The sequence below is a fragment of the Meriones unguiculatus genome, chromosome 21 (genome assembly GCF_030254825.1).
Source record: "Meriones unguiculatus strain TT.TT164.6M chromosome 21, Bangor_MerUng_6.1, whole genome shotgun sequence".
NCBI lineage: Eukaryota > Metazoa > Chordata > Mammalia > Rodentia > Muridae > Meriones > Meriones unguiculatus.
Window position 1 is genome coordinate 17,707,236 of NC_083368.1, and position 27,898 is coordinate 17,735,133.

The following is a 27,898-nucleotide window of genomic DNA, read 5'->3' on the forward strand; positions in this document are numbered from 1 at the left end:
ATTTTAAACAAACAAATAATCAAAAGCTATAGTGGGTCACAGTATGCCCTTTTGTCCTCACATCTTTACTTGCAAGTGTTCATTGCAATAACTTGATGGTCTGGTTTGAAGCCTTTGGCTTCTGCTACACCATCAATACTGGATCCTCATCTGGACTCCTCTAGAATATCCTGTTGTTGCCTGGTGTCATGGAGATCCTGCAGCTTTAGGTCTGTAGGACCAGCCCCTTCACATGCTGCATCAGTTCATAGATGGGTAGATGTTGGGGTGGGCCAACCCAGAGCCCTGGATCTGGGCCTGGGTGGTAGCTGAGCTGCTCAGCCCACCAGCTCTCCCACTCAGCAGGGTGAGTTCTCCAGCTAGTCTACTGACCAGCAGCTTCTGTCCCAGTTAGCTCACTCCGTGCCTCAGCCAGCAAGGGTGCAGCTCTCCTCCAGCTCTACTATGCTGCCCAGGCGAGCCACAGGATCCACTCTCCCAAGTGCTATGGCCAGGGAGGGTCAGGGCCAGCTCTACTGCCAAATTTAAGTTTTTTTCTCTGAAAAAAGTCACCTTGATGATTGGTATAATAAGAAACAAAGCTCTATTTTCTTTATTATCTAAAATTTATTTACTTTTAATTGTGTGAGTATGTGCGAGTGCGTGCATGTACACACTTATAGAGTCCAGAGATGTTGTCGCCCCTGAAGCTGTAGTTATGCACGACTCAGCTGCTAGACGTGGGTGCTGGGAATTGAACCTCAGGTGCTCTGGAAAAGCAGTGCTTGTGCTTAACCTCTGAGCCATTTCACCTCTTCAGGGCCAAGCTCCATCTCACAGCTTTGTGGTGTTTGGACATGGTGGTATACACTTGTAATCACAGCACTCAGGAAGCTGAAACAGAAGGATTGCTGAGTTTTAGGCCAACTTGGGCTGATACCTACATTTCTTTTGGGAAAAACAAAAATGAAAATCAATATGCAAACCATATTGTTCGTTTATTTGTTTTTCTTTCATAGGTTCGAGAAAGTGACCCCAGTGACCCAAACAAAGACATGGTAGTCCAGCTAGTTGATGACTTCAAGATTTCAGGCATGAATGGGATACGTATCCTTTATTTTGTGATCTCTGAAGACTAACACTTTTTTTTTTTCTTTTGGCTCACTTTTTCAAAATAGTGTTACGTCAGGTGCCTAGAAATTTTTTTTTCCTCTTTTGAGACAGGGCTTTGCTGTGTAGTCTTGGCTGTCCTGGACTTGCTTTGCTGGCTTAGAACTCATAGAGATATGCCTACCTTTGCCTCCCAGAGTGCTGGGATCATAGGCATGTGACACGGCACGCACCTGCCTAGAAACTTTAATTGCTCTGTGTTTGCTCTGTGAGGTCTCTAGGGTGGTTGTAAAGTGTTGGGTCTGTGCCTCTCCTGGTCTGGTTGGCTGGGCCTTTGGTTTGTTGTTCTTGTGTTTTCTCTTCTTTTTTTTTTTTTTTTTTTTTTGCGGGGGGGAGGCTCTATTAGCATCTTAGAAACTTGAAAAAAGAAACACTGGCTTGATTTGGAATAGAGTTTCGGTTAGTGTTAATTATACAGCATGAGACTTTCATATTTTCATGCATATATGTAATGCACTTGGGCTGTCTTAACTCTCAGCTTAAGTCTGAGAATGACATCTCATGCCTGCATCTCCTTCATCATGGTCTTTTAGAAGACTTTCTATTTCTCTTAGAAATTCCCAGCCCGGTATGGTGGCTCCTGCCTACAATCTCTGCACTCTGGAGGCTGAGACAGAAGGCTTAAGAGTTCAGTCAGTTTTACTGCAAAGCAAGCTCTATGCCAGCCTGAGTTACATGAGAGCTTGTCTCAACAAACCAAACAAAAACAAAACAAGAAAGCAATTTAACTCAGGGACCCTGGAGAGTACAAAACCCTGCTGCCTCTTGGTAAGTTCATTCTCCCAAACAGTAGGCGAGTAGGTAGGCAGATAGGCAGTGCCACACTCTGTGTGCCCACGTGTCCATGTGAGCTTTTCTGTGTAGGGGCACGGCAGCTCCACTCATTGTGTGTTAAACTTGTAGAGCTTTTTCTGAGAGGGAGAAGGAAAAGGGAAAGGTTCTTTAAAGAAAATACATGATTTGTAGAGTTTAAGGGAAGCGTGTGTATGTGTTTATGGTCATAGTCTGGATGTGTCAATACTTTGAGGAGATAGGAGTCTTTGGAAATATCAAGCACTGTATCTGCCACTAACATTAGATTTTAGTTTCTAATTTTTGTAATGAGATGAGTAAAACTTCATCTTTGCAGGCTACACGTAGTATATACATTCTTCAACAGAGCAAAAACATTTTAAAACTTTTAACTGAAATATTTAAATTAATAGCTATCACGATGATAATATGAATCTACATGTTATGTAAGGACAGTGACGACCTCCTTATGAGAACATGGCCTCTCGCAAAGGATCTCCTTCATCCCTTTCCAAAAGAGGAGAAGAGGAAACACAAGAAAAAGTGCCTGGTGCAGAGCCCCAATTCCTACTTTATGGATGTGAAATGTCCAGGGTGCTATAAAATCACCACGGTCTTTAGCCATGCACAAACGGTAGTATTGTGTGTGTTGGCTGCTCCACTGCTCTGTCAGCCTACTGGCGGAAAAGCAAGGCTGACAGAAGGATGCTTCTTCAGAAGGAAGCAGCACTGACTGCACCTGATTCAGGACGAGTGGGAGCCATCCCAATAAACACATTTTGGATAAAAAAAATAAAAATAAAATAAATAAATAAGGATAATGAGCAAACCCTTTCACGATACGAAACCAACCGTACGCCTCGGGCAGTGAGCCTAGTATTTTCAAGGAGTTGCAGGGCTACTTAAAAACCCTCTCGTGAATTACTGTGTATGATCTGTTTGCTGGCTACCTCAGTGGTTCTCAGCCTTCCAAATGCTGCAGCCTTTATATAGTTCCTCATACTGTGGTGACCCCAGCCATAAAATTTTGTTGCTCCTTCATAACTGTAATTTTCCTACTGTTACGAACTCACCGACTTAGAGGATCAGTGATTAGAATGGAGCTGCTGCTGCTGCTTTTCCTCCTCCTCCTGCTCCTCCTCCTTTTTCTCCTCCGTCTTCCTCCTCCTCCTCAGTTTTTTCAAGACAGGGTTTTTCTGTGTAGCTCTGGCTGCCCTGGATTCACTTTGTAAACCAGTCTGGCCTCAAATTCACAGCCATCTGCCTGCCTCTGCCTCCCTGATGCTGGGGTTAAAGGTGCGCGTTGCCACAGTCAGTGAGCTTTTGTGCTTTAACAGAATCCACGGAGTGGGGCTGGAAAGGTGGCTCCGCATTTAAGATAACTGACTGCTCTTGCAGAGGGCCAGCACCTATATTGTAGAGTATAAGTGTCGGTAACTCCGAGTCCCAGTAGATTGATGGCTCTTCTGGCCTCTCGGGACACCAAGCATACATGTGCAGGCATGTACCTGCAGGCAGAACACCAGTATACATATAATAATCATAAAAAATGAAGAGCTAAAAATACCATTTAAAAAATTCATTGACTACCTAGTCTAATTGAATTAGTGAACCCCAGGGTCATTACAACACTGTAAGGTGGAAGCACATGGTTGTGGTAGCGCATGGCTCCAGTCGCATCATGCAGAGGCAGGTGGGGTTTAAGTTTCTCTGTAGCTCACTATGCAGACCAGCCAGAGCAACGTAGTGAGACCTTGCCTCAAAAAAAATCAGTCAGTCAATCAATCAGTCCATCAGTCAGTCCACCACCCTCACAGAACTGGACCAAGTACGGTATGGCTGGGCTTTTTTTGATAGCTGTATTCAGTTACTGAAAAAGAAAAAATGAAGCAGCACACATTTCTAATAAATGTGGGCTTTTTGTTTTAAAAACACCTCCTGCTTTCTCACAGAATAACATTCCATTGTGTATGTGTACCACAGTTTCTCTATCAGTCCATCCAGCAGTAGACATGCAGGCCATTTTTAAAAAATACTTATTGATTATTATTAGGCAGTATTTGGCCTGCATGTGTGCCTGCATGCTAGAAAAGGGTACCAGATCTCATTATTGATGGTTGTGAGCCACCATGTGGTTGCTGGGACTTGAACTCAGGACCTCTAGAAGAATAGCTAATGCAGTTAACCACTGAGTAGGCCATTTCTATATCTTGACTGCTCATGGTAATGCTATAGTGGGCTTGGAGAAAGGTCAAGTCACATTTAAAGGCAGACCTATCAGAACCACATACCTGACTTCTCGCCAGAAATTTTAAAAGCAAGAAGGGCTTGGACAGATATCTCTCTCTCTCTCTCTCTCTCTCTCTCTCTCTCTCTCCCTCTCTCCCTCTCTCTCTCTCTCTCTCTCCCCCCTTCTATCTATCTATCTATCTATCTATCTATCTATCTATCTATCTATCATCTATCTATCTATCTATCTATCTATCTATCTATCTATCTATCTATCTATCTATCTCAATTTATTCACTTTGTATCCCCACTGCAGCCCCCTCCCTTGTCTCCTCCCCCTAAGTCCTTTCCCTAACCCTGATAGGGGAGGACCTCCTCCCTTCTATCTGACCCTAGCCTATCAGGTCTCATCAAGGCTGGCTCCATCATCTTTCTCTGTGGCCTGGACTGGCAAGGCTGCACCCCACACACACACACACACAGGGGGAGGTGAACAAAGAGCACTGAGTTCATGTCAGAGACAGTCCCTGTTCCCCTTACTAGAGAACCCACCTAGAAACTGAGAGCCAATAGGCTTCCTCTGAAGCTAGACCCCCTGGTCTAGCTCCTCTCCATACAAGTTCCATGGTTGGAGTATCAGTCTCTGCGGGCCCCCTGGGCCCAGGTTTTTGGCTTGGTTGTTTTCCTTTTGGAGTTCCTATTGGACAGATACCTTACAGACACTAAGAGAGCACAGATATCAGCCTAGACTACTATACCCAGCAAAACTTTTAATACCATAGATGAAAAAAAAAAACCAAGATATTCCATGACAAAAACAAGTTTAAACAATACCTATTAACAAACCCAGCCTTACAGAAGATATATTAGAGGGAAAACTCCAACCCCTATTTGAGATCTTGATTTCTGTTCCTTTGGGTACTTGTATGGCCTTGAATGATAGTGATGTTCTCATAATTATATCCTGGCCCCAAATACACTGATTATACATTGAAATATTAATTAATAGATTTTCATTGAGACAGTGTCTCATACAGCCCAGATTGGTTTTGAACTTGCTATGTAGCTGAGGATACTCTTCAACTTCTGATACCCCTACCGTCACCTCCCAATTACTGGGATAACAGGTATGTGACACGTTGCATAGATGAAAGATATTGATGGAAAAGAAGGGTTAATGATAAATTTTTAGGTATTTGAGAAGACTGTTTTGTAATATGTTATATGTAGTCAAGTGGAAATTCATGCAGGCAGTTAAGGGTCTTCAGGTTCTTACTTCACTCCACCATGCTCCTGTGAGGCTCATTCTTGTCAACTCTCCTTGGGCAGGGCTGAAAGGGGAAAGCATGGGCTAGCCTTTGGATGGTAGGGTGCAAGTTCCTTGACTCTGCTCCATCAGTGGGCACAGGTCTGTATTTCCTGGGGTAGTTTGCTGTACGTATTGAATGTGTATGTGATGTTCTTAATGGTAAAAGTCAGAGCTTCCGTATTTAGCTGATAAGTAGCATCTGATCACATTAAAGGCATTGGTAGGGTATTTTATGAGGAAAACAATGTTTTGCAAGTGTGAGAATGATAGTAACTGGCTGCCTTCAGGAACTGTGTTCTCAGATGTTTCTTAACCACATCCCAGATGTCTGCATGGTCTTTGAAGTACTTGGCCACCACCTCCTCAAATGGATAATCAAATCCAACTATCAAGGCCTCCCTGTACGTTGTGTGAAAAGTATCATTCGACAGGTAAGACTTGAAACCTACAGAGATGTACCTGCCTTTGTCTCCTAAGTGCCGAGATTATCCTACTCAGTCCTCAGGACTCTTATATAGAAAAAGAATTGTGGGCTGGTGAGACACCTTGTGGGGAGGCCTCATGACCTGAGTTCAATCCCCAGGTCCCTCATAGTAGAAGGAGAGAACTAATGCAGCTTGTCCTCTAACCTCTACACACATGCCTTGGTACACACTTCCATGTGCACGTGTGCCTGTACATGCATGTCTTTCTCTCTCTCCTCTCTCTCTGTCTGTCTGTCTCTCTCTCTCTCTCTGTGTGTGTGTGTGTGTGTGTGTGTGTGTCCCTTAAATTGATTATAAAGTTTTATACTGTAGGCCAGGTCATCTCAGTTCCAGCACAACTGATATTTCGGATCATTCATTCATTCATTCATTCATTCATTCATTCATTCAGAGAGCATATCATATTCTGCCTGCGTGTGTGCTTATATGCCAGAATTTTACAGCAGATATCATTATAGATCGTTATGAGCCAACATACCGTTGCTGTGAATTGAATTCAGGACTTTTGGAAGAACAGCCAGTGCTCTTAATATCTGAGCCATCTCTTCAGCCTAGATAATTATTTTTTCTGGAAGAGGTCTGCTGTGTACATAGTGGTAGGATTACCTGCATCCCTAGCCTTAGCCTCCAAGGATCTTTGAACTTGTATGATGTCTTCTCATGCTCTCATTTGTCTCTTGATGTCTCCTGACCCTACTTCCTCTTCTGATGACCTCTGTCTGTGACTCAGTCCCCTACTTCCTCCTCTGACTCCTCTTCTGGCTTGCAGGAAGTTCAGCCTTGGTCTCTCCACTGTTCAGGGATTGGCTGTAAGCTTCTTTATTGGCATATCAGGATAGTTGGGGAGTAGAGTTTATTCAACATTGAGATAAGAGATTCTCAAAACAGGGATTGTAACCAGATATGGGCAGATACAGAAATCAGCATTTGAATTACACAATGACTTTATGACTACACATTACAGTAGCAGAACTCTAATGTGCACTCATTGGAGCTGTCATTCATTGTAATACATACTTTTTTGTGTGTCTTTCATATGTTAGGAGGTTCTATGGTTTGGTTGGTATTTCTTTAATAAGGCAGAGAAGTATATGTTTTTATTCTTTGCAAAAATGACTGATCTATGTTTTAAAGAGCTTGTTGGAGATAATAGCCCAGTGGTAGAGAGATTGTTTAACATGTGCAAGACTCTGCATCCAATCCCCAGAGCTGCAAAATAAGTTCTTAGACAAATAAATATGTATGTTTAAGTAGGATATTTCCCTGAGGCTTTATGTGTGGCTTTATGATAGAAATGACTTTTCCATGACTGAGGATATAGCTCTGTGGTAGACTGCCAGCTTAATGTGTGATAGACCCTGGCTTCAGTCCTTAGCATGGAAGGGGGATGGATGGATGGATGGGACTGAGGTAGAGTGAGAAAACAGAAACATGAGTGTTTTGCATAACTATCATTGTTTTTTTTTTTATCAGTTACATTTTATTAACTGTATCCCAGCCATGTCCCCATCCCTTATTCCCTCCCAGTCCCTCCCTCCCTCCCTCATCTCCACCGTGCCCCTTTCCAAGTCCACTGATGGGGGGACCTCCTCCCCATTCATCTGATCCTGTTTTATCAGGTATCTTCAGGACTGGCTGCAAAGCCCTCCTCTGTGGCCTAACAGGACTGCTCCTCCCTTCGGGGGTGGGGAGACCAAAGAGCCAGTCATTGAGTTCCTGTTAGAAATAGTCCCTGTTCTCCTCATTTTGGGAAACCAATTGGTTACTGAGCTACCACAGGCTACATCTGAGTGGAGGTTCTAGGTTATATCCATACATGGTCCTTGGTTGAATGTCAGTCTCAGAAAAGACCCTGTGCCCAGATATATTTGGTCCTTGTGGAGCTCCTATCCTTTCCCCATCAGACTAACTCCCCTTCTTTCTTATGATTCCCTGTACTCTGCCAAAGGTTTGGTCATGAGTCTTTGCTTTGAAAACACTGCTAGTTAGAGTCTTTCAGATGCGCTCAGTAGACTCCTGTCATACATTCAGTGCACATCCCATCTGTCTTTCTAAATGAGGATTGATCATCTTACCCCATGTCCGCTCAATTGATTATCTTTTTTAGGTGTATAGATTTCATTAAAAATATGGAACGCTTCACGAATTTGCATGTCATCCTTGCGCAGGGGCCATGCTAATCTTCTCTGTATCGTTCCAATTTTAGTATATGTGCTGCCGAAGCGAGCACCATTACTATCATTGTATTTAGAGAAAATTAAATAACTGCTTTTGGGTGAGAAAATTAAATAACTGCTTTTGGGTGAGAAGATTAAATAACTGCTTTTGGGTGAGAAAATTAAATAACTGCTTTTGGGTGATTGCTGAGAGTCACACCCAAGACTTTGTTCATGCTAAGCAAGTGCCCTAGTAGCAAGCTCCATTCTCAGCCGGAGTCACATCTCTGATCAATTGTTAGCTGTCCTGGCCACCCTGGAAACTTGTGCCTATGGTTGTAGGTACCCTGTGCACAGCTCTCAGACTTTGGTCCTGACAGCTTCTCTGGGCCTCATTTATGGAGTCTTATTATTTTTCTCCTGTTCTTTATTCTTTTGCCTTAGAAATCATATGTTTTACTTTGTCTGCCTTCACTATGTCTTTCTAAAATTCAAAAGCAAAGATTATTTGTGTTGGCATCCTATCTAGTACATTAAATGATATACCTAAAGTGATCATTTCTCTAAAACTTCTAAAGGTAGGTTTCAGTTTCTTACATAATCCAGGTTGGAGTTGGTGTTTTATGTTTTAAAAACCTTATTGCACTGTTTAGAAATTTTGTAAGAGGGTATCTGCTTAGTAGTCATGAAGTACAGCAAGTCTCCACTTTTTTGCTAAATGTTCTATAATTTTATAAAAACAATTATAGATTGTAGCCCTGGATTTTAAAATTAGCATCAACTTTTATTATACCTTGTGAGATACTTACAGCTTTATGTGTTTTGTGTTGTGTCACATGCCCTTGTATGTACACTAGCATGATACCCCACAGTTGAAAAAAAATCTCCATGGTTTCAGGAGATGCCTCAGTGGATAAAATGCTTGCTATGTAAGCATGAGGACCTTAATTTGCATTGCTAGAACCCACACAAAGTCACTCATGCCTTAAGATGCATACATATGTACGTACATACATGTACGTAAACACACATACCTCTGATTCACAACTTCCCTTAAAAAACAAGAAGTGGAAATGTATGGAAGTTAAGTGCCTTGTCTGGGACCCTGAGTGAATGTGTAGGCGAAGTCCCAAGGTTGAGCTTTTTCATTGCTACATGCGCTATCTCTTTAATGTTTAGTGACTTCCTTCCTAAGAGATTGGTGGAAACATCAGGGAGGCAACTGATATTGCTTGCTTTTTATTCACTGATAATTTTATAAATGTGTACTTTTATAATGTATTTTATAATCCTATTCCCTGCTCACCCACTTCCTGTGCCCCCAGAACCTTTCTTCCCAACACATTCCCCTTCTCTTAGGTCTTTTTTTTTAAAAACAAAACACCCACTGAGTTTAATTAGGGTTATTTGTATGTGCATGGGTGATTTATTGGATAATGGGCAACTTAACCAGTGGCTATGCCCCTGAAGAACAGTGACTTCACCTCCCTCAGCAGCCATTAACTACCAGTAGCTGCCCCATTGGGGTTTGGACCATTTTTGCCCAAGCTGGGATGTTGTGCAGTCGGGGCTTGACTCAGTCTTGTGCACATGGCCACAGTTGCTGTGAGGTCAGAGGTGCTATGCTATGCCTGTCCAGAAGAGCGCTTCACAGCACTCTTCGCAGCACTCTAGCTCTTCCTCCGTGTCCCTGAGCCTTGCTAAGGTGGGTGGTAGGGCTGTAGCTGCCCTGTTTAAGGTAGACATTCAGTAGTCGCTATTTTCTGCACTTAAACCAGGTGGGTCCTCAGTATCACCTGCTGCACAAAGACGTTCTCTGGCCGTCTGAGAGCAGCGCTCACGGGGTGAATTGCTAGCGCAGCTGCGCCGATTTGAAAGGTCTTCCTTACCCGTCTGACAGGTTCTCGCAGACCCTGTGGCTAGGGATTCTGAGGGAAACCATGCGCTTCTCTGTCTGCGCAGACTCTGGGGTCCTTGTGGTTCTGGCAAGTGTTGTGAGTTCTTCTCTGGTCCTCCTGCTCCTCCTGCATCCCACTTTGACGTCTCGGAGGAGCAGCACTCCCCTTGCAGTTTCTCCTGTTCTGCCGCAGGCGCTTGCTCTGGCTGATGCAGTATTGGTCTGATTTTGTATTCTCAGTTAATTTGCTTACATTATCCAAGTGGTAGGTTCTTGTGTTCGTGGTCAGACATTGTAGCAGTACTTTGTAAGGAATGTCATCCCATCTTTGTGCAGACATGTAACGCTTTAAGAGATCTGGAACCTCAAGTTCTGAGAATGCTTTCCTTGTCTTGGGTGCAATCTTTCCATCTTGCCAGTAGAAATTAATGTTAATCCATTTCCATAATGAGTCATGCTTGTTCCTACCTGCAAAGCCTCCCACACAATGAGGTAGTCTTTAAACTGAAAGGGTGAGGTGGAAAGATAGGGCAATGTGGGCACGAAAAAGTGGACAAAAGAAAATTTAAGAAATATTTGATGGAAATTATCATCTTTATTGTAGTGGTAATCATCTTTATTGTAGTTTTAAGACTCTGTTCAAATAGAAAACTGCACTAGGTTTACACAGTGGAGGAGGCAATGTGAAATGTCAGCGAATTAGACTGAGGCCCATTGGAGGAGTGTAGTTTTACTCCTTATGAAAATATTTAATGCTGTCTTTCTCACTGTTGTTCTTATAGTATTTTATCCATGGTGTATTTTTCCTTTTTTCATTCTCCACATATGTGTGTGGTATGTATTGATGTATGTATGAAATTTTTGCATGTGTGTGTTTATGCCTTTGTGTGTAGGTTCACAAGCATGTGAAGGCCTGAAGTTAATGTCAGAAATAACCCTCTATAATGATTTCACCATGTTCATTGAGTTGGGATTCCTCAGATAAACCTAGAACTCTTTCAGTATGGCAAATCTTGCTCTGGAGTATTCCGTGTTTTCCCTTTCTGAATAAGAATTACAGAGGGGCTGCTACACCCACCTGACAAGTACATGGGTTTCTAGGGGTCTGGACTGTGATCCTCAAACTGGTATAGAAGCACTTTGAAAACTAAGCTCTCTGTCTCCCCAGCCCAGTTGACTTTACTTTAATTGAGGTTTTTGTTTTGTTTTGTTTTGTTTTTAATCTTGGCTTTTGGGGTTTTTGTTTGTTTTGTTATTTTTTGTAGTACTAGGGATCGACCAGAGCCTTAGGCGGTAGGTAATTGCTTTACCACTGGCTACACATCCAATCCAATCCAATACAGGACTCTGAGTCCTGTATGCACTCTGAGGACAGGTGACTTGTTCATTTTTTATGTATCATACATCTCAAATATTGCACAGCCTGGGGCTGATCAGTTAAAATCACTAGAACAACTTCCATGTCACATGGAGTTCTAATGCCTCTTTCATACTGAGTTAAACGATAATCATCGCTGCTTAAATTTTCCTGCTAAAATTTTTGGTCCTTTCATTTTATAATACTGTTTAACTGCCTTTGAAAATTATTTAGCTGGATATTTGAGATAGAGAGAAGCATTGCTTTTGTAGGCCATTTCCCAGTGTTGTACTTAAAAAAAAAAATAAGGTTTGTTTTGCTTTGAATTATTCTATTTTATGTGTATGTGCATACAGTGCTCACAGGGGACATGAAAGAGCACTAGATCCTCTGGAACAGGACTTCAATAGGTGACTGTGAGCAGTCTCACGCTGTGCTTTGAACTGAACCTTGACCCTGAGCTATATCTTTAGCCGAACACCAGGTCCTTGCAATAGCTCTTAGCCACTGAGCCATTTCTCAAGCCCTGATAAAATTCTTATTAAAGACATATGGGGAGATTTTTTTTAAAGTAAATGTCCATCTGTGCCTTATAAAATTGTATTCCATTTTATATACAAAATAATATAGAAAAACCACATTATTTGTGAATAAGTTACATAACAAGAGAACTAATAGGTCTTTTCTTTATTTACTTTACTCTGACCAGGTTCTTCAAGGGTTAGATTACCTACACAGTAAGTGCAAGATAATTCATACCGACATAAAGCCGGAAAACATCTTGATGTGTGTGGACGATGCATATGTTCGAAGAATGGCAGCTGAGGCCACTGAGTGGCAGAAAGCAGGTGCTCCTCCTCCCTCTGGGTCTGCAGGTGAGGGAGCTGAGCCCTCATTGCTTCAGTCTCCTTGGGGGCTGTGAGCTTTTAAAGCTATGCATTGGAGGCAGTTGAGTTTGATGTGTACCAGGAGCTTTTTCTAAGCGTTTGGATGTTGAAAATGACTTTTGCTTATGTATTTCCTTACTTTTGCCCTCTACTAAACGTCCATGAAACTGTCGCTTCGTCTATATAGGTGCATGCCCTCGATGTCCAAGCCTCTGTGGAGAACATAGAGCAGGTTTCTTACAGCCTACCTGCAGTCATTTAGGTTTCATGAAACTGATGTCTTCTAAATTAATATAACTGCGTCCATCTCAGTTTAACTGGTACAGTTGATATTAGCTGTGAAAGATCTAGAGGTGGGAGGTGGGGAAAGGGAACCAGGTGACTTGAGTATTGGCCTAGTTTTTCTTGTGAATTTCACAGAATCCATTGGTGGCAGGGTGATGCTGCCTGTGCTTTCACTATAATCACGTTGCTTAGCAAATGATCAAAGGGCTAGATGTCTTGTGACTAACGGGCTCCAGAGAGATGTGCTGTCACCTCATGTCAAGTGACACCATGTTGTTATGATACTCGCTCATGCAACCAGTTGCTGAAGCTTTGGGGACATGGACGGCCACTTGTAGAGCCAGTGCGGCGCTGTGCTGTGCTGTGCTGTGTGGCTGAGTTTATTTGCGTGGTCTCAGACGCACCTGCAACCTTCTCGTCTGAGTGCTCATTGCCTTTACATTTGCTTCTGGGACTGAGTGTTAAATTCTTGCGTTCTCTTTCCTTTTCCTCCATGTTCTCAGTGTGTCAGTGTTTTCAGAGAGACTGTTTGCAGGAGAAGCGGCTCAGTGAATGGCTTCTCCTGTGCCCTCTAAGAAGTCTGTTGTCAGTTTGAATTGCATGAACTTTATTCTCAGTTCCTGTCTTTAGAAACCTAAGAGGTTTAAGTTTTTTGAAGTTGGGGAGTTAAAAAAGACAGTATTATTTCATTTTAAAAACCAAATTACCCAAAGTTAACTGTTTTCCTCTGAATATCCATTTTGTTTTATTTTGTTTTAGTGAGTACGGCTCCACAGCAAAAACCTGTAAGTATTGACACGTATATTCAGCATGTCAAAGGGACTGTTCACTATTGAACTTCACATAAATGTAGTAAATGTTCTGATCTTTATCAGTTTAAAAGTGGGCGTGTTTATAAATGGTCTGTGTCCCTGTGTGGCTGGGGACTAGTCAGAGCTGCTGCAGGGCCAGTCTCCTGCGCTCTTGCTGCTGTTGGCCAAGGTCAGTGAATTGCAAGCTTAGAGCAAGGTTTTAGACCAGCTATGATATAATTCTTCCAGAAATGTCTTCAGATCGCTTCTGCTTGACCTCCAAGTAGCGTTTTTGTTTTTTGCCAAAAACTGTTTTCGTTTTTCATAGCTAGCTGTTTAAGTGAGAGTGAACATTATCTGTTCTGTGACCCTGTCGAAGCACTGTGACCAATTGGCTTGAAAGAGAAGTTCCAAGTCTGACGGATTGTTGCAGGGGAGCCCCAGACCCCTTATAGTTCTCCCCTGAATTTCAGGGTTTGGGCTTTATGAAACTTGGAATGCACTCGTTGCCAGTACTTTCCAAGACTTAGAGTGTAGCTTGAGGCAGATGAAACTGTGGTTTTTCCTTTTTTGCCCTTTTATATCATATGCTTATTTTTGAAAGTTCATGGCATATTGGCTGTTGTTCACAGCTCGGTATAAGCCAAACTCAGGCATAGTGCTGTCTTGTCAGGTGTTTGTTTTTGAGGTTAAGGAGTAGAAATGATTCTGGATATAGGCAGCATCAAGGAAAGTTTGCACGACAAGATTCCTGCTTAAAGCCAAGTATTTCAAGGTGCTCTGTTCTCCTAGGCCTTTCTAATAGAACTTACACTACCTCTAGGGGAAGACTAACATATGAGCACAGTCCTTCCCTAAGGTAGATCTTCTGGCTAGGTGTGTGACTGTAACTGAGTATGTCGTGAAAAAGCAGACTTGGAATTTACCATCTTGCCAACACTTATACTCCTGGACAGTGTTTTAAAAAGAAACACCTGACCTATGGCACTTTCTTACCGTGTTGTAGATAGGAAAAATATCTAAAAACAAAAAGAAAAAGCTGAAAAAGAAACAGAAGAGACAGGCTGAGTTGTTGGAGAAACGCCTGCAGGAGATTGAGGAACTGGAGCGAGAAGCTGAAAGGAAAATCATAGAGGAAAACATCACCTCTGATGGTCCTTCCAATGAGCAAGATGGTGAATATCACCCAGAAGTAAAACTAAAAGCAGCAGAACTAGAGGAGGCAGCTGAGGAAGGAACAGCAAAGGATAATGGTAAGTATAACCTAGAGCAGTAGAGGGGCCTGATGGGTGTCCAGGAACTGCACACAGGTTCCAGCCTCAGAACCGCACATGCTGGCTGTGTGCTGCTGCCTTGGATAAAAAGGTTCACTTTCTCCTTGGAGATTATGGGAAGCACCTTACATTCCATTTGTGAAATGTTTACTAGGCATATTTTAACATTGCAAAGTTGGTTTCAAAAAGGGAGGAAGGATGTCTGAGAAACACCATCTCTGTTTCATGTTAATGATAACCCTTTTATTTTGTGATTAACCTTTTACCTAACTTTAATGTAGCACAAATCTTATTCTAAAACTGCAGAAGAAAGGGTTAATGGTTGGAGAAATTGGTCAGTAGTCTTGCATAGGAACCTAGTTCAGTTCCCAGTACCACCAGTGTCATGTTGCTCATATCACTTGTAATTCCAGCTCTAAGGGGACCAGATGCCTCTGGCCTTCAAGGCCATGAGCATGTTCACACACACATACACAATTTAAAATGAAAATCTTTAAATTTTTTTTATTACAATTTATTTACTTTGTATCCCAGCTGTAGCCTCATCCCTTCCCAGTCTCCCCCTTCCTCCCTCATGTCCTCCCATGCCCCTCTCCAAGTCTAGAGATAGGGGAGGTTCTCCTCCCTTTCCTTTGACCCTAGCCTATCAGGTCTGACAGGAGTGGCTGCATTGTCTTCCTCTGTGGCCTGGCAAGGCTGCTCCCCTCTCAGGGCAAGGTGATCAAAGAGGAGGCCAATCAGTTCATGTCAGAGACAGCCTCTGTTCCTCTTACTAGGGAACCCACTTGGAGACTGAGCTTCATGGGCTACATCTGAGCAAGGGTTCTAGGTTTTCTCCATTTATGGTCCTTGGTTGGAGTATCAGTCTCAGAAATGACCCCTGGGCCCAGAATTTTTTTTTTTTTTCTGTTTTCTGTTGCTCTCCTTGAAGATCAGGTCTAATAAGCCTCTTTAAAAAAGGGGGGGGGTAATATGAAAGTCCAATTTTACTTGTAATTTTTCCTCAAGAGCTAATGTCCTTGAGAATAGAAAGACTTGAAAAACAATATACATGTTCTGTGTTACATGAAGTGTCTCTTAGCCAGAGGTTGGTGGAGCACACCTTTAATCCCAGCACTCAGGAGGCAGAGGCAGGTGCATCTCTGAGTTTTAGTCCAGCGTGGTCTACACAGTAAGTTCCAGGATAGCCAGGGCTACACAGAGAAATTCTGTCTCAGAAACTCAAACCAGAAAAATGTAAAGAAAGGTCCCTTCTAACTCGTACTGCTGTGCAAGGAAAGTCATGACTCCTAATCTTAACCACATCTTCTTTAAGGTGAAGTTGAAGACCAGGAAGAGAAAGAAGATACAGGGAAAGAAAATGCTGAGAAGGATGAAGATGATGTTGAACAGGAACTTGCAAACATAGACCCTACATGGATGGAGTCCCCTAAAGCCAATGGCCATATTGAAAATGGCCCGTTTTCACTGGAACAGCAGCTGGAGGATGAAGAGGATGAGGAAGATGACTGTGCAAATCCCGAGGAGTATAACCTAGATGAGCCAAATGCAGAGAGTGATTACACGTATGGCAGCTCCTATGAACAATTCAATGGTGAATTGCCAAACGGACAACATAAGAGCCCAGAGTTTTCCACATCATTGTTTTCTGGGCCCTTAGAACCTGTGGCCTGTGGCTCTGTGCTCTCAGAGGAATCACCACTTACTGAGCAAGAGGAAAGCAGTCCATCCCATGACAGAAGCAGGACAGTTTCAGCCTCTAGCACTGGAGATTTGCCAAAAAGTAAGTGTAGTTTTGCATGTCTGTCTGCCTTCACTGGGGAAGGTCATACTTGTGATAAACACTGAAAGGAGTTGACTAGAGGGGAAGAGCCATGAAAATACTCACTAACCCTTACATTTTAATGCTTTTATATTCGAGAACAAATGAAATGCTTTAGAAATGTATCATGTGCTGCTAGGCTTTCTCTTGCTCTCTGCAATCCTGTCCCTGGACGTTTTCATTTATTGTGTATTTATTCAGTGACGTCAGATACTTGAAATGTCTTCCACCATTAACACCCTCATAACTCTGCATAGGCAACCTTTTTCTGGCTGGCAGTGGTGTCTGTAGGTTTTCTGTTTGAGGTGACACCAGTCTGCTTTCATTATATATACCTAGAGAGAATAGCATTGTAGCTGATAGTTGTCTTTGTTTACAGAACCTTGCCTTATTGTTGTTGGGTGTTTTTTGTTTGTTTGTTTGCTTGCTTGCTTGTCTTTTGAGACAGGGCTTCTCTGTATGGAACTTGGCTATCCTGTCCTTGGCCTCAGCTTCACCTGCCTGCCTCTGCCTCTCAAGTGCTGGAATTAAAGGTGTGTGCCACCACCACCTGGCTGTAGAGCCCTGTGTTTAATAAAGCATCATGACAGATTATCGATTGGATCTTAGATTCTTGTCTGCCTGTGGCCCTATCTTCAAATCCATATTTGGGGAACAAATGCCATGTGGCCAATTGCAGAATGACTTAAGGGATGGAAGTTGGGTATCACAGCTGATTTCCTTTCTGGACCTTAATGGAAATGTGCAGTAACCTTCTATGCCCCCTCTACTGCCAAGAATGTGTTGAACACAGGGCAAGTAATTGAGCCAGCACAATAAGTAGTCATGAGATGCTTTAACCTCTTTAATTGCAGCAAACCAGCACCTTCATTACTCACTGGCTGTAATTAATTGTTCTAGCTTTGGTTTTGCTTACTTGGCAGTACATGGTTTATGCCTCATCCATGGTTTGGCCAGAATAAATAAATACAGGTTCATTTCTGAGCAAAGGCAGCAGTGTCTTCTAACAGGCATAATTGTTACTGTTATGCCACATTGGCAGTCTCTGAGGCCTGGGCTCAGTGGCCAGCTCAGCATAGTCTTGCTAGGAACTCATTGGTCTTGGGTTCTTGTTTTATTCCACCACTCACCTATTATTATTCATTTATGCTGGGAGCCAAGATTGGTAGATATAGGTTAAAGCCTGAGAAGAAAACCATTCTTCTTTCTTCTTTTTTTTTTTTTTAATTTTTTTTCTTTCATGTGCATTGTTTTTTTGCCTGTATGTATGTCTTCTGAGTGAAGGTGTCAGATCCCCTGGAACAGATGCAAGCTGCTATGAGGGTCCTGGGAATCGAACCCTGGGTACTCTGGAAGAGCAGCCAGTGAATACTCTTAACCGCTGAGCCATCTCTCCAGCCCCCAGATTTTTTATTTTTATTTTTTTATTTTTAATGAGATTTCTCTTTGTAGCCTTGGCTGTCCTGGACTCACTTTGTAGACCAGGCTGGCCTTGAACTCACAGAGATCCATCTACCTCTCTCTCCCTGAGCGCTGGAATTGCAGGCATAATGCAGAACAAAATTCTTATTTAAGAGAGAGATAATTTATAATTGTAATGAGTAAGTGAGTAAAGAAATGTACTAGTTTAGTCAAAAATCTAAACTTCATTGCAGGAAGAATATTTAATTCAAACTCATCGTTTTCATGTAAAGAATACTTGGGAACTGTGAGGGAGCTGGTCTTATCTCTTGATTGGCAGGATGCTGTGCAGCTGCTTTGCCTGCTTTGTCTTGCAGGAGTGAGTGGGTAACTCATGCTTGGGCCCTGCCTCTCCCACAGTAGTGCAGGCATTCTTCCACTTGGAGTTTCTGCTTACTCTGCTGTTCCTCAGGGAAGTTTACTGGGTCATACACATCTCAAGTGTTGGCAGTACCCTGAATTCTGTTCTTACCTTGTCTTTTTTACACTGTATTTTTTTTTTTTTTCTCTGACTGATCTATGTCTGCCTATGATTTTCTTTGGCTTCTGTGGCCTTGATGGTTCAGTTCCTGTTTATTCATTCAATAACTGCTTAGTCACAGTAGCATGTGAGTCCTTGGAGAAAATGTAGTAGATCTGTCCCAGTCCTTATATCCCCAGTGAGTTTGGCTCATACTGTGAGCTGTTGTAGGTGAGGCAGCAGTGTGCAGGGCAAATATGGATCTGAACTTGCTACAGTTATTTTTATATAACTGTGTTTGTTTTTCTGTCTCGCTCTTAACCCGGCTATCATAATTGAGTCTATATATTTTTTTAAATTTTATTTTTTCTTATCAGTTACATTTTATTAACTCTGTATCCCAGCTGTATCCCACTCCCTCATTCCCTCCCAATCCCACCCTCCCTCCCTCATCTCCACCCTGTCCCTTTCCTATATTTTTTGTTTAATAATAAGCTTCACAGCACAAGAACTGAGCAGTTATTCTATCCTTAGCCCTCTGAGCTAATCTGATTTCCTCCCAGCACACATCCCAGGATACTTGCACTTTGTAGCTTTTCTGCTGAACTCTCCTGATGTCTCCTGGGCCTCTACCTGTGGCAGAATTCCTTGGCTGAATCCTTTACTTTCTTTTCTAATTCTTCCTCTCCTGGCTGGCTGGATGTCCAGCTCTATTTTCTCCCCTATTCAGCCATTGACTATAAGTTGCTTTGTTGACATATCAAGGGGACAGTTGGGGAGCAGAGTTTATACAACATTAAGGCAGGAGTTCTCAGAACAAGGCTTGCAACCAGATATGGGGGATACAGACATCAGCTTTTGTATTACACAATAATGTTATGCCTACATGAACTACAGCATTGCTGTATTGAGTTGATATCATCTGCACTCCCATCCTTTTCTATCATATGCCCTATATGCTGGTTTTTGTCAACTTGACACAAACAAGGTACCTGGGAAGACAAACCTTAGCGGAGGAATTGTTTCCATTAAATTGGCACAGGCCATATAGGGCATATCTGTGTGGCATTTTCTTAATTGGTGATTGATAGGAGATGGCCCATCTCACTGTGGGCGGTGCCACCCCTGGGCAGGTGGCTCTAGGCTGTATAAGAAAGTAAGTTGAGCAAACTATGGGAAACAAGAGAGTAAGCGACACTTTTCTGTGGTTTTTGCTTCAGTCACCGCCTCTAGGTTTATGTTTGAGTTCCTGCCCTGACTTCCCTCAATTATGGTCTGTGGTGTGGAAATGTAAGCCAAGTAACCCCTTTTCTTCTCCAAGTTGGTTTGGTCATTGTTTTATTACAGCAACAGAAAGCAAAGTAGGACGCCCTTGCCAGCCTTTCTCAATTTAGGATCCTTCTTGCCTTGGCCCTACCGTACAGCTCATTGCTTGGCTGATTGTTTCAAAAGCTGCCTTGTGCCATCTTTGAATTGTTTCTAGCTGCCATTCCTGACTTCCTCCAAATCACTCTTCCAGGTTGCTGCTGGAGTTGTAAATCCTGTTAATCAGATAAATTCCCTTGTTCTTTACACTTTACAGCTTCATGGAGCCCAGCAGTCATCTTCATAGTGGTGCATGTGCCTATGGGCAACAGAACAGTCAACAGAGGCACAGAAGTGAATTATTAGGAAACCTCTGTGTTTTAAAATAGTTGTTTTGAAAGTCTAGCTCAGTGGTCCTCCACTTACATTCAGAATGATAGCATTTTACCATGGTATATATGTGTTCTGTAAGCACTGCATGCCATAGATTCGGGGTACTACTAAATAGTTAAGCATTTGTTGTCTGAAGGTGTTTTTGTTACTCAGTCCATACTCAACTCTCCTCTTTAGTTTGAAAATTGCCTTTTATTTTTCCTTATCTACGATATGATAGAGCAGTACACCACCCACTGGGAAGCAAGCTTTGGTGTGAGTCTGTGTTGTCTTTGCCACGAGAGCAAGCTTTACACATCAGAGGGTAGTAGAAGACAGGCCAGGGCAGAAGTATGATGTTGGAAGAACTTAGATGCCAGGTGAAAGACTCCCAGGTAGTTTGATGGCCCTTGAAGGTTGAGATGGGATTTGTCATTGGCTCCTAGAGCAGCTAGTGGAGATTCCTTGTCTCCTGATAGAGCAGAATGGTATTCTTCATTTGACTGCTGGGTGGATATGGAGTCCTTACTCCTAATCATCAGTCTGTCCTTGATCAGGCTGCCACAGTGTGGGCCTTGTATCTTAGCTCTTGGTTCTTAGTGTGTAGAAATACATATGCCTCCTTTTAAATACGTATCCCATCTTCTCCCTTTCTCCAGATGATCTAAGTAGCCTCTGTTCCTCACATAGCATGATATCGAAGGCGTTCATCCATCAATAACAGCTTGCTGGTGCCCTGCACCACTCCAGCTGGTGGTCTTTCCAAATTTTATAAATTGTGCTCTTGAGTGTGGATGAGGGTCTTTGCAGTACCTAGCTCTTTAGCTAGAATGTGTCATCATGCTTTCCTGAACGTCACCTTTCCAGAAACGTTTTTTGGGGGGCTGGCAAGGTGGCTCAGTAGGTAAAGGTGCTTGCCTCCAAATCTGATGGCCTGAATTCAATCCCCCAGAATACACAGGTATTTGTGTGATGGCCATACAAATGCTGTGATTCCTCCACAGAACATAAATAAATGTGAACAGAGAAAAAAGATTTTTCAACATAACATTCACAGCTATACTTCTTAGTTTTGTTTTTCTTTGTGGCATATCTAGTTTTCTGACATATTAAATGAATTGCTTGTGTGCTTACAATATTGCCTTTATTTTCTCTCTTTCTCTCTCTCTCTCTTTTCTTTCTTTCTTTCTTTCTTTCTTCTTTCTTTGTCTCTCTCTCTTCTCTTTTTTCTTCTCTTTCTTTTTTCTTTCTCTTTCTCTATTCTGCCTCCCTCCCTCCCTTCCTTCCTTCTTCCATTTCTTTCTCTTTTTCTCTCTATTTCTTTTTCTTTCTCTCTCTCATTCTTTTTTTCTTTCTCTCTCTTTCTTTTTTGTTTTTTGAGATAGGGTTTCTCTGTGTGGTCCTGGCTGGTCTGGAACTCAAGAGATCCACTTGCCTCTGCCTCTTGAAAGCTGGGAATAAAGGTGTACACTGCCACCACCACCACCCAGCTATTATTGCTTATATTTTCAACCAGTGTATGACACAAGTTTCCTACTTTGAGTGAATCTTTTTATTGTGTTCTGGAACCATAAATGACATATAGAAAGGGAAAGGTCAAAGGAATGTGTCAGGTTGTTCTAGTTCTGCCACTTTCTTGGGCCTAGTTATGACCCTCTTCTAGATAGAGAGGTTGTTTGTACCTTTGTTTTAGGATGTTTTAAACATGTGTACACAGCACAGAGCACTGGCAGGTGTCACAGAGCATTGGTAGGTGTCTCCTGATACATAGTACTGTCACCTACCATCTTGCTAGACACAAGAGATCAGTCTTTGAGAATGTGGCTTCCTAAAATAAAACCTGCTACTTTTATTTATACTCTAGTGGAGGCAGAGAAAATTTACCAGCTCCTCATTTTGGAAGGGAAAGCGTGCCAGTAGGTCATTTGTTGCTATGGCAGGTCACCATGGGGGTGACAGTCTAAGGAGGCAGTCTGATTCCAGACACACTTAGAATGATTTTGCATCAGTTGTGAGTATATTTGTAGTCAAGTTGGCTATTTTTTTTAGTGTTGCAGTCATGTCCCTCACCCAGATACCTGCGTACTTTGAAGAAAGGAAATCAGAGACACAAGCAGAATTGTTCTTATACAATTAAATGATTGAAATGAATTGTCTGTGGTGGTTTAGGACAGACTGTAAGCCGAATAGCCATGCACAAACCTGAACCTGGAGGATAATGGCATGTTGCCATGTTTAATGTCAGGGAGGAATGTTCCGTGCAGGCGTGTGGATTTACCCCCGTGGACTTGACTCACACAGCTTTCGGAGGTGACTCAGCCAGAAGGGGGAAGTAGTAGATAGCCAACTAACTGCTTTCTTGGTACCCCGAGACCTACCAACCCAGCTACCTACTGACTCTAGCACAGATCATCTGTGTAACGTCTTCAGATTCCTGCACACTCATTGACCCTAAAGCAAAGTCAAATCATGGCCATTTAGCCAGATACTGTTCTGACTTGAATGTGTGTGTTGTATTTCTTTAGGGGCAGGGTTATTCCTCTTCATTCTTTCCTGAAAACGGTCTCAACAAATTTGTCATTTGCTAGGCTTACATTCATCAGTGTTGAAACTAAGATTTGGATCGAGTTTGACAAAACTATTGATGGCAGCCATGGGGGCGGTGGTGGTGCGGGTGTGCCTCACGCAGCCACAGCTGGTCAGTGCGCTGTGGCGCCTGGAGCACTGCTCGCATTCCCTTCTACACTTTGCCTTAGGTTATTCTGCTATTTTCCTTACTGTCATTTTCTGAGTTGCTGTGTTTCTTTTCCTTAGCTCCTACCTGGTCTTTGGTGGGATCTTCCATGAGTGGCCATAAGGCAGGTGGCAAGAGGAGAACCTCTGTGCTCGTCTGGCCCACGCTGATTCATGAGCTGAGGGAAAGCCACGAGAGTTCAGACATTGACTGAGCAGAGTTGAGACTCTGGAACCCTCCCCTGGATTCCTTAGATGGTGTAGGTCCTGTTGGCCCTCCTCTAGTCTGCGCTGCTGTTAGCAAGTCTGGCTTTACTGCCTGTATGGGATTTACCAACAGATTAAACCCCCTCAAGCACTATGGTTCCTTAAGCAGCAGCTTGCGGTGAACAAAAAGCTTCCTACAAGGGCATTATTGTTCTGCATTGAGCTGGCTTTTCTCTTAGGCTATAAATTCCATTTCAGTATGGCTCAAAGTCTAAGTACTTAAGGGCTCAGGTTAAATATGAAGATAAACATGCTGATCTTCCCATAACTTACTACTTAGAGCATAGTTAGGTCTTAGCGGAGAACTTTCCTGAAGCTCGAAACCCTGGGCTGGGCCTGCTGTAGAGTGCCCTCAGGGTCATCCTAAAGTTTCATCATCTGAGCTAATGAGTTGCCTTAAAGTCTGCCCTTAATGTCCACTTCAACTCAGGAGAACACTGATTTGACATCTGCCTTGTTCAAAATTGAGCCATGAAAGATTGGCCCCTGCCTGTAATTCGTATTTGCTAACCAGATGTCGTCTCACCCTTGATGCCTTTGCGTGCTCAGCTGAGGAAGCTGGAGTAGGATATGCTGCTGGTGCTGAGGTGTGGTACCTGTGCTCTCACAGTGTTGGGTGCACTGCATGCTGCTTAGAAGTGATGGCTTTAGTGTTTCACCATGAGCTGGATACAGCCCAGGGGGAATGCTTCAACTTGCAGTAGTCTAGGCCCAGCCTATCATTCTCCTTTAAAAAAAAAAAAAGAAAGAGGCTGTACCTGGCAAGCATTGTGCTCATACATGCAAGTCTCCTGTCCCCATTGCTAACTGTCTTGCTCTTTGCTCATGGCAGCAAAAACCCGAGCAGCTGACCTGTTGGTGAACCCTCTGGATCCACGGAATGCAGATAAAATTAGAGTAAAAATCGCTGACCTGGGAAATGCTTGTTGGGTGGTAAGTAGTGTTTCTTTCTGCATCTTAATTGTGACGTTGTGTGAGAAGAGACTTTTCATTTTTAATATTGATCACATCTGTTCCTTTCCAGCATAAACATTTCACAGAGGACATCCAGACACGGCAGTATAGGTCCATAGAGGTGCTGATAGGAGCAGGGTACAGTACGCCTGCAGACATTTGGAGTACGGCCTGCATGGTAAGAACAGCCTTTGCCCCTTTCTGCTCTAGAAACTGGCTTCTCTGTAATGCTCTTGACAGGGTGGAGTCTTGGTAAAGATCCTCCACTGCAAATGGGTGAGGAGGAGATGGTGCCTGGGTGTTTTAATCATTGCGAGACTTCTCAGGTACGCTTGAGGTATAGTCTTAACAAGACATGATCTCTTCTTCAGGCCCTATGTGGACCAGCACTCCAATAATCAGACTCAGCCGAGGAGCTGCTTTTAGTCTCGAGCCGCCTGTAGGTATTTCAGGCTCCTTGTCACAACATGGGGTAAAATCAGACGCCTTCTCACCTGCGTCACCGGCAGGTGGCCTCCACAGAGGTGCGGGCTGTCTCTCCTAAAGCAGGGCTATCTTGGACCTGCCAGCAGTATAAATAATGACACAGAGGCTTACTAATATTTTAAAGCTTAGACATTTTAGCTGGACAGACTCTTACTCCCTCATCTAACTTAAACGGGCAGTTGTAGCCCATGCCCAGCCACGTGGCTAGTTTTTTTACCTCTATTCCTGTTCACATCTGCTCATCTCAGTATCCTGCTGCCGACGCTCCTGCACCTGAATCTTCGCCCACAGTCCCTTTCTCTGCCCAGAAGTTCCACCTTCCCTCTGCCCAGCTACTGGCTATCAGCTCTTTATTAAAACCAACCAGCTACAGTTCTAGATTGCCTTAGGCAGCTGAGGAAGGAACGGATACTTACAAAATCTGAGACTGGTGATGGGCCATATCTCTCTTAACATTGTAGAACTAACAAGTGAATATACAGAGCCACCCCTCCACACAGTGCACCCCAACATTTTCCCTCCTACACAGAAGAGCTTTCTCCGTCTCCATTTGTCAGTGCATGGTTGCAAATGCGATGCAAGTGCAAGTGCGGGTGCGGAGTGTTCTGGCTCGTTTTCTGGCATGTGCCAGCACTTCTGAGACGGCATGGTGCACAGACTTCCTTGGTTCGACTCTGTTTCCCTAGGAACATAGTGATGCTTTCTTGGGAGACAACAAGAACATCCCTTTCACTTGGGCATTCTGAGTTTGGGGCCTTCTGAACTAAACCCAGACTCGGCACCCATCGTGTGCACGGGTGCACAGGTGTGTGTAGATACATGGACACATCCGTGCACAGGCATGTGGAGGACAGCTCTCCTCAGGTGTTTTCTTCAAAGCTCCTGCTTAGGTTAGGCTGGCTGTGGAGGGGGCCGCAGGGCTTGTTTATCTCCTTCAGTGCTGGTTTTGCAAGCATGTGCTGCTATTCCCAGCCTTTTTATATGAGTTCTGGAGGTCAGACTGATGGGCTTCCGTGGCAAACACTTTACCAACTGAGCCGTCTTTCAGCCCAACATTTTTTTCTTTGCTTCATTTTTGAAATGTAACCCAAGCTGCTCTCCAACCTCAGCCTCCTGAGTGCTGAGATTACGGGCCTAGCCACCACCCCAGGCTTTGTGCATCTGCTTGTCATTTGCTCTGAGCTGTGAATTGATGATCTTCACTCCTGAGCCGGAACCAGTGTGTCTTTCCCCATGCATCTGCCAGCTTAGCACATTTTTCGCAGTGGCTTTTTGTTGTTCTGTGACGGAAGAGGGAGCGTCTGTATGCCAGTCGCTTCTGCTGCTGCCATGTTACCCTATTTGCTATTACTTTATCTTGTTGTAGTTCCAGAGGTGGAGCCCAGAGATTTACACCCAGAGATGTTCTTCCAGTTGAATCACACCCTCAGATTTTGTATTTGCTTTATACAGATGTTTTCTTTGAATGTATAAATGAAAGGACTTCTATGCAAGGCCTAATTGGTATTCATCTGAGAATGTTGGAGAGGAAGGGATGGATAGAGGGAAAGAGAATCCAGAATAAATATGGTTACCTCTTGTTCAAAACTTAACAATTGTTTTTAATCTTCTGTATTTTGTGCCCAGAAGTGGTAATGTAAAAGCATTTTAACCATTTAAAATTTTTATAGTTTGTTTATAAGTGTTTTGCCAGCATGTATGACTGTGTACCATTGAGCATGCCTGGTGTCTGTGGAGATCAGAAGTGAGTGTCTGATCACCTGGGACTGGTGTTCCTACTGAGATGCCGTGTTTATACTAGGAACTAAACCTGAGTCCTCTGGAAGAGCAGTGACTGCTCTTAACTAAATTATTAAAAACTTGGTTTTCATTGAAAACCAAAAATCAAGTTCTTGTGGCTGAAAGAAGCCACAGCCCTTGTGATAATTACTTTGAATTTTGAGGATGCTGTATCGTCAGGCTTTTTGCTTTGCAGTGTGAGGGTAGAAGGGAAGAGAGGCTAAAACCACAGGGGGCTGAGGCCAGGTCAGAAGGAAAAGGGAACAGATGGTGTGTGTGTGTGTGTGTGTGTGTGTGTGTGTGTGTGTGTGTCTCCCCACCACATTTCAGGGTGGCAAGGCCAATTTCCATCTGTGCTCAGCAATACAGAGGGCTGTGTGCCGGAACTGCTCTAGCTCAGGCTCTGAGAACCCTTTGAACCCTTGAAATCTTATGCTTTTAATTTTAGTGACATGAACCAGAAAACTAGGACAACATCATGGGTGTGTGGATACTGGTGGAGCTGTCAGCATACTCTTTTTTTTTTTTTTTTTTTTTTTTGATTTATTTATTTATTTATTTATCATGTATACAGAGTTCTGCCTGCATGTATACCTGCACGACAGAAGAGGGCACCAGATCTCATTATAGATGGTTATGAGCCACCATGTGGTTGCTGGGAATTGAACTCAGGACCTTTGGAAGGGCAGTCAGTGCTCTTAACCTCTGAGCCATCTCCCCAGCCCTGTCAGCATACTCTTAATGTCAGCTTGTTTGTCTGGCCTCCTGTCTTCTCCCCTCTTACCATACTCTCATTGCAAACAGTGTTTACAGTTGACTATATCATGAGACACTAGCGAAATGTTGGTTCTGTCCCCTTTTCTTCCGGGAGACCAGTTCTGGTGACCCCAGTGCTACCAGGGTTTTAGTCAGGCAAGTGGCTGTGAGATAGGTGTTTTTAAGGGACCCAGCCTTGTTCTATGCCTCTGTACTGCCCAGCATTGATAAGGCCATGGATTGTTACTGCAGAACTCACAGCCCTTCCAGTTTTACAAGTGGTTTAGCTCTGACAGAGGCAGCGCTGGGAACAAGAAGTTCCGGGTGGTGATGGGGCCTCAGCTGCTGTTGGAAGGAGAGTTGTAGCTGGAGAAATACATCCAGGTGAGGGAAGGCAGCAGGATTTGCCACATGAAGTCTGTATGCTAAGAAGTTCCTCTTTGTACACAGGTGACTTTGTCCAAATGGGTGAGCTCTTATGTCTCCCTCATGAGTCCTGATCATGATTGGAATTTAAAAAGCAAATTGTAATTCTGACAAGCTCCACTAGGATTTCTTCAGCAGTGGGCACATCATGCCTTTATTTAGTCAGAGCAGAGAAAGAGGCACGTGCTCGCCTTGGAGCTGAGAACAGTGACCTAGGAGAAAGCCCTTCAAGGGGCTAGATCAAGAAGAGAAGGAGACTCCAGAGCTGCCAAATACTGAATATTAATGATAGAACTTGCCTTAGGGAATAGCTTAGTAAGTACAAGGCAGTGATGTTTCCTAGTTCCACAGCTGCTAGCATTAAAACATTTGCAACACCTCCCCCAGCCCCCACAGGCCATTGTTTTCATCGTGGTTCCTTGTTGTATGTCATAGTGAAAAAATCCAGTCACTGTGTACTGGGAGC

The 27,898-nt window shown here is 43.3% G+C and overlaps 2 protein-coding genes and 1 non-coding gene across 9 annotated transcripts in view; 2 read left to right on the plus strand and 1 right to left on the minus strand.

Moving 5' to 3' along the window:
* Srpk2 (SRSF protein kinase 2) overlaps positions 1-27,898 on the plus strand; it is a 184,808-nt gene that overhangs the window by 145,090 nt on the left and 11,820 nt on the right. For 6 of the 7 annotated variants that reach the window (XR_009588203.1, XM_060373925.1, XM_021644385.2 and 3 more), the window contains 8 exons: positions 999-1,086; positions 5,804-5,910; positions 12,084-12,249; positions 13,306-13,331; positions 14,344-14,590; positions 15,927-16,394; positions 23,864-23,964; positions 24,056-24,163. Coding sequence is in view for 6 of the 7 variants with exons in the window: in XM_060373925.1 (XP_060229908.1) it covers positions 999-1,086; positions 5,804-5,910; positions 12,084-12,249; positions 13,306-13,331; positions 14,344-14,590; positions 15,927-16,394; positions 23,864-23,964; positions 24,056-24,163 (1,311 nt within the window). In the remaining variant the exon portion in view is untranslated. The remainder of the gene's footprint in view (positions 1-998; positions 1,087-5,803; positions 5,911-12,083; positions 12,250-13,305; positions 13,332-14,343; positions 14,591-15,926; positions 16,395-23,863; positions 23,965-24,055; positions 24,164-27,898) is intronic. The other variant, XM_060373926.1, reaches the window with a different exon arrangement.
* LOC110552812 (small ribosomal subunit protein eS27-like) lies at positions 1,508-3,325 on the plus strand. The gene has a single exon (XM_060373867.1). The coding sequence runs from the start codon at positions 2,381-2,383 to the stop codon at positions 2,672-2,674; it is 294 nt and encodes a 97-aa protein (XP_060229850.1). The 5' UTR covers positions 1,508-2,380; the 3' UTR covers positions 2,675-3,325.
* LOC132649786 (U6 spliceosomal RNA) lies at positions 8,088-8,194 on the minus strand. The gene has a single exon (XR_009588303.1). It is a non-coding gene; the product is annotated as a U6 spliceosomal RNA (small nuclear RNA).